At 41.3% G+C, this 11287-nt stretch overlaps 1 protein-coding gene across 1 annotated transcript in view; it reads left to right on the forward strand.

Annotated features, from left to right (window-relative positions):
* Positions 1-11287, forward strand: part of EGFL6 (EGF like domain multiple 6) — a 105806-nt gene that overhangs the window by 29004 nt on the left and 65515 nt on the right. Inside the window, exons 2-3 of the mRNA XM_019525116.1 lie at positions 4213-4325; positions 9590-9682. Of these exons, the coding sequence (XP_019380661.1) occupies positions 4213-4325; positions 9590-9682 (206 nt within the window). The remainder of the gene's footprint in view (positions 1-4212; positions 4326-9589; positions 9683-11287) is intronic.

Raw genomic sequence — 11287 nt, forward strand, 5'->3', positions numbered from 1 at the left:
CCACAGCACTGTGCCCCCCCCCCCCCCCCCACCCGACTTGACTCCTACCCAGCCTGTCTGCCCCAGACAGTCTCAAGCACTTTGCAGGAAAGTTTCCGAAAGTCCATCTCCCTTAGCCTCTCCCAGTAATGGCACATCACCCTTAAAAAAGATCTCACAGGAGCACAATTGAGAATCACTGCTGTACATGTATGACTTTACACTTCACACTCTGTATCATTAATAAAATAGGCTGAACACAGCACAAGTCTTTTAGTTTCTTCTGTATTCACTGATTAATTTCCTAATAATTACCAGACAGTGCCTTTTTAGAGGCAGCTGATATCATACGGGCCCCAATTGTCTACTCACAGGAGGAAGACCTGTAAGAGGAAGGAAATACAGAAGAGACTGCCATAAGGTTGCATTAGGCATGCAGGATTCTCTCTTCCTGCCCTTCACTAGAGCGAGCTAGAAGGCCTGAGTTGGGAAACCAGCTTGGGGGAAGAAAAAAAGTAGCAGAGATGGAAACATATTGAACTGCTGCTCCCCATGCCAGCTATGATCTGCATACATTTTCCTGTTTTTAATTCCCTTTTTCACCCAACTGTCTAGTTGTAGTGCTGGACCTATAACCTTTCCCTCCTGTTAACAGGGAGAGCTTTTAGTTTTGTGGAAAGCTACAACTATTGTAGCCTGGAACTGTGCCCCTTCACCCACAAGTAATGGACAGGAGGTTTTAACCCTGGGTGAGCCTAAAATCTTGCCTTATAGCCACCTAGAGCTACAACAGCTATCCTTTGTTCAGCACTTGATTGGATCCAGCTTCTCATTTAAGGGACTGCTTTGCCACTTGCCTGTGTAGTACAATAGACTGAACTTCCCATTTATAAGCAGCTACTAAGCAACTAAGCAGCTTATAGTCCATGGCTATCGTTCTGTGACTGACTCATGGCCTTATCCTTTGGTTTCTAGTCTCTGGCTCTAGACATCAGCTTGACATTTTATCCACAGACCTTCTGCACCTGACCACAGTCAGCTATCTTGGATTTGCTTCTTGCTTCTGCACCCTAGCTGTTGACCTTCAATTCCCAATCTCTGCCTCGTTCTTGGTTCTGGTTACCCGGCTGGTTCTAGCTACTATGCTAAATAACACTAGCATGCTGTGAAAGCATGAGCCAACAAGATTGGATCCAATTCAAAGCATTCCCATTGCCTACGAGTTTTAGAAGATGGAAGTCTGATATGAACCTATCTACACGAATGTATTTGATAGGTGCTTAGGGCTGGAGTGGTCCACAGTGGTCTGCAAGAAAGTGAGGGCATTGAAATGGAGATCCTGTGCCTCTCAATGTACTCCTTAGTAGTATGGCTCTCACTGGGCTGTATGGCCAAAGGCTGCCCTCACTGCAGCTGCTCCTTGGACCCCTTGTAGTAAGGAGGGTTCCACCACTGGGTGATGGTAGGCAGGGCACTGCATTAGGGGTGCCTGTCTTTTCCTGATTCTGCCTGTCTTTTCCTGATTCTTTCTTGATTTTTCTGAGCTGCAGTTTGATCTTGAGCAAGTCACTCCCTCTATTTATGCCTTCATTTTGGTTCCACATCTTGTCCACTGAGACTAAATTCTTCAAGATAGGTCATCTCTCTCTCTCCCTCTCTCTCTCATGTGTAATGCATGGGACAACAGGCCATCTTATTTCAGGCTCTAATAGTTTTCCATTCCTCCCCTGTTATTCATGTAACTCCAGGCTGCATTACTTTTCTTTCAGGATCTCTGGAGGGTTAGTAAGGTGTTGGGGCATTTTTTGAAGGATCTTCTTGCTCTTTATCCAACCGTCTCCATTCCACTGTCCACAATACAGAACGATAAATCCATAAATAGCCAAAAAGGCAGAGCTTCTCTTCTATGTGTAATGGAGAAATCTGACTTGGAATATGCTCCCGCCCACAGACCTTGGAACTCAATTCTACCCCTGCCAGCTATATGTTCTAAATACCCAAAGCCTGTTGCTTCAGCTATCTTACTGAAGAACTTGGAGCAAATAAAAAGATTTTGTTCAGGATGATATGTTGAAAAAAATCAGCTGGATTAATTTTATTGGCTAATGTCAGAATATTACCCTGTTTTATGAGGCACAGTCTGTCTGGTCTGTTGATAGTGGGCATCTGTGAGGGTTTGTAAAGTTATTTAGTAGTTTTTATTTATTTGCTGTCACTTCATAAAAAGGTATTACTTGTGTCAAGTTAGCTTGTCACCTTTAGAAAGGGCCCAGCATTTTTTTTGAAGATAACAGAAGGGTCATATTTCTTATAAGCCGAACCTTGCTGTGCAAGGTCTTTTTGACATGAGCAGGGCTACCCCAACAAACTCAATGAGGTTAGATGGGATGTAAGGTGGAACATACTTAGCTTTTAATTTTTAGCTCCCACAATTGTAAATGAAACCAATCAACTTTGTTCAAACGTGCTAAAGGACTGAACCAAATAAAAGCTTTAAAAATACTTGATTTTTTTTTTGTATAACTCCAACTCAATACTAAGAGGGATGGTCATTGGGTGACACATTGACGTCTGATGTAGAAAGCAGTAGAAGCTGTCATACAAATTTTGTTTGGAAATGCTTGCTGCCTTAATGCATGCTTTCATGTGTCTGAAGAATTGTTGTATGTGGTCTCGTAAAATCAGAATGCTATGCTTTCAGTCCCCAGGATTGATGGTCACCCATTCTTGGACAAGAGCTCTTAATAGATCCCAATCAAGTGCCCAAATCTTACCACTTTCAGGGTGATAAGAAAGAGGTATTTCATTTTCCAAACAATCTCCTAACTATAAAACATTGGATTCTTTCTGTTGAGGTCCCCTGGCTGGCCTCCCTCTAGCAGTAGTCGTATTTCAGAAAGTAGTTTTGCTGAGGGAAATATCATTCCCTGTTTCTGAAAGTATCATTTTTTACTTTAACTAACTTATGTAAATAGTGCCTGGGGGGAATATGTACTTTAGAAATGTGTGTAGCAGTTTTTTATTAGAACAGTGTTACAATTGTAATACAGTGAAACCTGTCTAAGACAGAATCTGGTAGGGCCAGGAAAAAGTCTTGGCTTAGCCAGATAGAAAATGTTCTGGCTTAGATGGACTTTCCCAGCTCCTCTGCTCAGGGCTGTCTGCCCTACTCTTCTCCTCTGCTTGGGGCTCACACTGCACGTACGCGCACAAAATAGGTAATTACTTTCTATGATATACAGGGTGATACTACAGATGGGCCCCAAATTTCTTTCCTGTTTCCATGTTAGACCAGTGTCCAGCTTTCACAGACTAAATACGTGGTTCCTCTATATCATGTTCCAAGTAGAAATTTTCCAGCTTTAGCAGGAAATGATACATTCTGTCTTGGGAAGGTTTCACTGTATTTATAGACTTGTATTTCAGTACAGAGTGACATGCATTAACGGCACTATTATAAGGAGATAAAATGATATAATTAATGCATATCCCACAAATTGCTCTGTAAATACAGATTTGCCTAGAAATTCCTGCTAATGAATTCCAACACTTTCTTTGATGTGGTGTTTAACACTCATAGACGTTTTGAAGGAAGTGAATTGTAAGGAGGGTCTTACAGAAAGGGACAAAGGTGTGGAATTTCAGGTCATGGAAAGATTTTCAGGTATAGGTGTCCAAATAGGGAAAAACAACCAACAAAAATAACATATTAATATGCATGGGCCAGGGAGTTGTGGTATATACAGACCAAGCATGGTGGGGATTGAGGGGGATAGTCAAAGGATGCTAAGATCCACCAATACATGGTAACCACCTTCAAGCTGATTCAGTACCAGATTTCCATAAACATTAAAATGGGAAGCTAGAATTATGGAATTAGTTATGGTTGACTATTTCAACATCTAGTGCAACATGAAATAGCCTCACTGACTTCTGTGACACTACACTGACACATGCCAGATGGCAAATTTGGCCCTGTTTCTCTACTCTGTCATGTCAATAGAAAAAACAATTATTGTTTTTCATTACAAAACATTTACACAGTTCTGTAAATTCATTACAGTTTCAAGTCCCCCAAACCATCCCTTCTACAGATCCCACTGAGTGCTTTAGTAAAGTATACCAGCAAATTAAAATGGATGAGGGTGAAGGCAAAGTAATTAAACCATACAAAGGCAATAGATTAAAACATGTTCTTTGCTTGCTGCTGTTAACACTATGGTTCTTGGACAGCTCAAGGGCTCACAAGCAGCTGATGACTGTGAACCAGCCTGGAGTTTGCCGCTACGGTTCTAAGACAGAATGTTGCTACGGCTGGCGAAAGAACAACAGAGGGCACTGTGAAGGTAATAATATATGATTACTGCCTCGTCTTTATGACTGTGAACTTATTTTTTAAATAATATGGTTTCCTTTGGGCCTGGCAGAAGTTACAGAAAGATTGATATAAGAAGGTGCATGGCTTAGGAGCTAAAGCCCAGCTGCAGGGGGTTAGAGGGTAGTGGTCTGCCTTTCTAGAAGCACTGGGCCAGTTGACAGAGGAGACTGGCTAGCCCTAGAGGAAGTTAAAAACCCCAGGGAGGGGAGTAAGGAAAGGCTGTGGTGCTGAAGGCAAAGCACAAATCAGGGTTGCCATTACAGTCTGAGGCAGGACCACAGGTTTTGATTTATCTGTTTGATTGTTCATGTTGTTTTCCTGTGGAGACAAGTTTGCTCCAGGAAAAATAAACTGCCTGGTGACAGGAGTAACATCCTACTATAAATGAAGTGTAGGGTTTAAAAAAGAGATGAACTACAAAAGTAGGAAGAAAATAAGTATTAGAGACCATCTCTTGAAAAATGCAGAGCTAGATAAACAGAGCCAGCCAATAAACTAGATTCCTAGACTTTTAAAGTCCTGGAGGGATCTTCTGGCCTGACCTCCTGCATAACACAGGCCAAGAGAATAGAAATGGATCATGCCTGTCCCATGGCATCTATTCGGTATTAATAGCAAGATCCAAAAAAGCAGCATGCAGCCACCTAAGCTATGTTTACAGCTATGTATATTATTGAGTAGCATTCCTTATCTTCAGAAACCTACATTCCATGAGAACTAGGAGTTTTCAACTTCCTAAAAATCAGATACAATGAAAGGGATTCCTTCTGAATGTAACTTTTGTTTCCAGCCAGTTTTGTGGTCCAGAGACAGAGATATCTTAATGAAGATTCAGTGGCTTTTATAGTATTTCCAAGCTGTTAAATGCATACCAATGCTAGGAAGAATATAATATGAAATCTCTCCTCAGCTGTATTTAGGCAAAGTACAATGGACTTATAAAATATTAACTTTAGGAATCTATTTTTCAGATGCTATATCTGTTGCCCCAGTGAGATTAGCATTGCAGCTCTGAACCTGGATAGAGGTTCAAATTATAACTCAATAAAATCAGCTTGGTGCTGTCTAAAATGCAGTGATGCATTTTAGTCTTTGCTCCTTGCACCACAGGATAGTAGTGCCAGTAAAATGCACTACCTGTAGGTCAGAGGGATTTCTCATTAATAATGATGTTGCATTGTTTGTGTAATCTTAATTCTGTTGCTGAAGAGTACACAGAAGTAAAAATGATAATATACAGAAGTAATTTAGAAGAGCAAATAGACCTTTTTTGAAGCACTATGATTATCTCTTACTAGACTCTAGCTTTCACAATCTCTTAAATGCTGTCTTCATTTGGCTGACTTCTGATGCAAGTCAGCTACTATGCAAACCTAGATTCAAGTCATTCATGATTTCAGGTGATTTGGATTGAGTGACCCAAGTGTCCCTTCCAATCTTCTGTTCCTAAAGAATTGCTTTACAACAGTTCTCAAAAACAGGTTCAATCAAAAATTGCCCAAGTAAAAGCTACATTTCTAGACTAATCATATTCACTTGAGCATCAGTTCTGCTTTCAGCCAAAAGTGTCAAACAGGGGCATGGGTAGATCTAGCATATTGAAAAAAGGGTGTGTGGTGTGGTACATCATCACATAACAGTACGTATTTTTCTCCAGGTAAAAAGGAACTAGAAGCTTTTGGAATATGCTAAGGACCTAGAGCTATATTATTTATAGATCAAAGCCAAAACCAATACAACTTTATTGGACTGTACATTCTTGTGTTATATTATACATTTGTATTAAAAAAAACGATTAGGCAAATATAATAAAAAATGTTTCATTAGTCATGGAGTCATTAGAATTAAATGCACTTCTCTTTCAGGTTCATAAAACAAAGTCAAGCCTTCTAGAGCATCTTGAAAGTGCATCCAACACATCACTGAAAGTTATTTCCACACCTGACTTAAAGTTTTAACTAGAGTTAAAAATAGTCTGCAGGGCTGTGAAATAGGAGCTACATTACCAGGAGCAGCAAATAGACAGCAGACCTGCAGAAGAAAGAATGGCTTAACTAGCAGAAGATTAATACCATTAAAAAGGAAAGAGGGTCGTTAACACCTGTGAAATGAAGAGTTTAGAAGGAATCAGGTAGATTACAATGAGTCATTAAGTCAAATCCTGTCTGAATAGAAATGCTGTTGCCACTGTCAGGCAGTCTGTTTTAAACTTTGCGTGGACCAGCAATCAAAGAGGGTGGGTGCACCTGTACCACTGTACTCTCCCCTTCTTCTTCTGCCCCCCAGATCTACCCTTACACAGAGATATACCAAATTAGGCATCTAAATATTATTTAGGTTCCTAAATAAATACTTGTGAGCACTTTCATGAACAAAGGAAAATCAGGCTATTTATCTAGGTGTCTAAGGAAAAATAAAGGTACTTTAGCTATCAAGTTTTAAAAATTTTGGCTTTATTCTTTATTGCTGGAGCAAAAAAGTCATTTGGAGTGATGCAGATTTTGAATAGCAAAAGCTGATATATTCTTCTAACACAATTCATCATGGACATAAAAATATAAGATACCTGCTTTTCAGTTCTGCAGTATACAATTATGTATGGACTGTGGTAAAAGTTAATACATTGTTATTGGTTGCAACATTGTGACCTATCAAAGCACTTGATTGAGGGTCTTATTCTGCAATCCTTGTTCTTGCTGAGCGTCACTCCCCTTGGTAATCACATTGGCTAGGGACAGACATTGCACATAAACCAGTTTAAGTGATCAGAAACTGGTTTAAACCTGTAACAGAACAGATGTTCAGTGCACATAAACCTATTTGAAAATGGTTGAAACCAGTTTGAGAGAAATCTGATTGAATGTGGTATCAGACTTAACTGATTTGGGTCAAACTGGTTTATGCAATGTCTGTCCCAGGCCCCTTGCTGGGGTAAACCAGACACCCCCAGCATCCCAGCATGCTCTCTGGGCTAGGTGGGTCTCTCTGCTCCACAGCAGGGCTGGCCCCTCCCCTCTGCTCCCTGTCTACAGCTCCAGCACAGACTGCAGGCTGCTCCCTCCCTTCCCCTAACCACCACCTGCTAAGCAGGAATTCCCTCCTCCTCTCTGCCTTGCCGGTAATGTCCCTCTATCATTTTCTTAATGGGATGATAAACACTGAGGGGGTGATAAATTCACTTATCAATTCCCTGCTAGGCTAATCAAAGTGTCCTGCTGGGGTCTGGCTATATCCTCCCCCCACCCAGCTCAGTGCTTTGGAAGGGATAAGAGGGCTGCTTTAGCACTCCCTGGCTTCTAGCCTGAGCTACTGAAGGCATGTGCCTGGATATCTGTGCAGTTACAAACCAGTTCAGCCTAGCCAGGTTAGACTAACCTGCAAAGATTGAATCAATTCAGGCTCAGGCTTTTTGAATGTCTGTCCCTAGCCATTGACTTTGCTGTGGTTATTCAAAGAAGCTAGTAAAAGCCAAGCCCTAAATACCTGATGGGGGGAAAGGAAAAAGAGCAGATACCTGCTGACTAATAACAAAATAGATTGTAAATTAGAAGGCTTGAACTCATAAATTTATTTACACTTATCAGTGTGAGAAGGCCCATGCAGCCTGTACTAGTGAACCTCTTTTCTCTAAAAAAGAAACATTTTCCTGTCAGGAATTAAAGCTATTTCATGTCTTTCCTTGTATCAGTCACATCTACTGCATATATCACACTAATGTAGAGAAAAGAAATTTTATATCCTCCTGATTGTCTCATTTCAGATTTTTTAATAGCAATATTTAACCATTTGCCTTGGATTAGACATAAAAATGCATTATACAGAAGCAAAATAAAGCATTTGGTTAGGAATTTAGAATGAAGACCTAGATTACTCTGTATCACAGAGTACCAGGAGGCAGAAATGTATTGAAGTTCTCTTGCCATACTGTTAGTTTCTCCAGTATGTTTGTTCTGTCTGGAACCTATTTGTAAAAACCACTCCATATTTAAATTCACTTTACATAAAAAGATGTAATACTTCTTGACAATTCTGTCAGATAGCCGCTGTAATATTGGTGTAGCTCTGTCAGGCTCTGTACTTAAAAAGCATTCATACACTTCAGGAAAATTTTCTGTTCCAATTTATTTTCTGCATAATCTCATTGATTTAGACTCCATTACCAGTTTTCTTGGAAATCAATCAAAATAGTGTTTGCTTTTGCCCCACATCTATAGTAATTTAAGCTGCTCTGGAAGGGATTAGAAAAGTTGATAACTCAGCAGTATTATATAGAAATAAAGGATTTGTGGTGATATGTGTGAAAGGACCTCCCAGAGTGGACAGGAAAAGGAAGAGACATGGAGAGAGGACAGCAAGGAAGAGATCAGAGGAAAGGGGAGAGAAATCTCAGATCACGTATTATGAAAATAAACAACACTGAAATGCAGTCCCCAGTTACATATAACATTAGCACACTACTTATGAACAAGTTTGTGATAATAAACCAGATGAGTTTAGAAGATGTTCTTTTTCTTTCCCTTTAAAAGAAGTATATACATGTCAGTTCTTAAGTGTCCAGTGTTTTACAACCCTCACATATTTCCTTTCACCTGCTTAGCCATAGCAAATAAGCTGAGTGGATGAGGAATTTGAGCAAATATGTACTTTGTTTTAGTAGAGCCACTACAACTGCTTCAGGCAGAAAATGACTTCAGTTTTCTAGGGACTTTACACACTCCTTGTGCAGAAAGAAGGGGAGATGTTCTGGGAGAGGAAACTTGTGAAGCCACAATGCAACCTCTTATTGGCAGGGGATAGATAAGGAGAGAAGCAAAAGAATCTTTAAGATTAATTTTGTGGATTCAGCTTTATCCCAACCAGTGGCAGCACCTTATGGTATTTCTCATCCCCCAGCTGCAAAGCTACCAGCACCAACACCAGCCCTTCTCTTTCAAGAAAGCTGCTCCAGTGTAATTCTTTCTTTTGTGCCCAATTATCACCGGAGTCCTTCTTATACCTTCTTTATACACTACCACTTAGTATCTTCTTCCTATTGTCTGTCCTGTATAGGCTAGCATAAAAATTTACTAGTGCAGGCAGGCCTTGATTTTGGTCCTTTCCAATTAAAATTTCCTCAGGGTATTATGGATTGAAGCAGAAAATAGAAGGTTTCATCCTATGCTGTAATGCAGAAATGTCTCCCTCCCTCACCCCAAAACTACATCTTTCATTTTTCTCTTTTTGTCCCTGCAGCCATCTGTGAACATGGGTGCAAGTATGGTGAATGTGTGGGGCCAAACAAATGCAAATGTTTTCCTGGATTTACAGGGAAATCCTGCAGTCAAGGTCTGTACACATTATAGTTCTTCTCCAAAATACTGTCATTCTATATGTTCTGTCTCTTTTTGGCTTCTATGCCCTATGGGAAACTTTAGGATCATCTCTTTGTTTGCAGCTGTTTAATTGAGGTTCTCAAAGGCTAACAGGTTGGTAGGCTTAAATAAAAATGTTCTAGCTGTGAATTGTTCCCTCAGCACTGAAACAGCATCCTTTAGGTGCCACCTCCTACAATTCACTCCAGTGCCCTAAATTAGATGTGTGCATTCCCTTTTATAGTGCCTGGGGAGAGTTGACCAGCTTCAGAATGAGAAGAGCAGATGGGATCTACAGCAGCCAGCATACTGAGTAGAGACTTGCCTAAGTTAACTCAGAAAACACAGAAGACTCTGTGTGAAATCCCTCCTTTCCTATAGCATAAAAGCCTAATTCTAGGTTGCGGAGGCATCTATCGCAGGCCGGGATTGATAGCTCCAAAACCTCTCCTGCTGTTAAGTGCCTTATTTCTTTCAAAAAATGAGGCAGGGTCCCTTGTTTCTTTTAAAAGGTATGTGGAGGAAGAGGTGGTGTCACTTCTTTTTTTCTTTAAAGCATTTGATAGTTACAGCACTTGCTTAGGATATGGGAGACCTTGGGTCAATGTCCTTCTCTGCCTTGTCACACGCACACCATAATGGTGGCATCGATGCGCGAGGCACCAAGATGGCAAGCCCCACCCTTCTTCCCTGCGACCATCACAAAAGGGTAAAACAAACGCTGCCATACCACTACTTTCTTTATCAGAGCGTCACCAACGTAGGTGAGGTCAGCTAGTCTGTAACACCAAATAAGGCCGGGACACAGAACCCTGAGAGGTGATAGGTGAAAACAGCCAGGTCACCATTGAGCGTGTCACCTGAGTGATATAAGGGAGCACACAGCCGCACCCAAGCGAGGCTGTTCATCACCCGCTTCAATTATCGCAAGGGATGCTAGCCTGATCACCTAGCTTCTGCCTCCCGTTCGCGATTAGCAACCGCCAAACGCCGCTTCATTGCCGGCCCTGCCATGATTAGCAGTCTACTTCTCTGCATCTCGTTTCTCTCCTCAACGCTCACTGAGTAAATAAACCTCTACCTTAAACTACTCTCCGCCTCCGTGACTATCATCTCACCTCCAGTCTCTTCGGGTGACGTGAGCTGGACTCGCATTAATCGTCCCATAGGAGAGCTAACCGGCCCTTCTAACCCCTCTGTTCCAGTCCCTTGCGCTGCGATTGGACAGCAGCATGACATGCCTGAGCAGGCTAAGCCCACCTGAGAAATGCCCTAACTCCCAGGATAGAAGGCATGGTGGGATAGGGATGCTCACCACTCCTTCTGGGGAGCTGTGCTGCTTCACAGGAAAAAAGTGAAGGTTCATTGATCCAGAAAGAGAGATTAAGAATGAATAAGAGTGCCTAACTAGTTGTTAGAGAATTCTGTTCATAGTTTCATAGTAGCTAGGGTCAAGAGGGACCTGAACAGATCATCTAGCCTGACCCCCTGCCACAGACAGGAATGAATGCTGGGTTCATAAGACCCCAGGCAGGTGATCATCTAACCTCTTTCTGAATTTACCCAAGGTGGGGATGAA

Source organism: Gavialis gangeticus, unplaced genomic scaffold (genome assembly GCF_001723915.1).
Source record: "Gavialis gangeticus isolate Ggan-Ray unplaced genomic scaffold, GavGan_comp1, whole genome shotgun sequence".
NCBI classification, from domain to species: domain Eukaryota; kingdom Metazoa; phylum Chordata; order Crocodylia; family Gavialidae; genus Gavialis; species Gavialis gangeticus.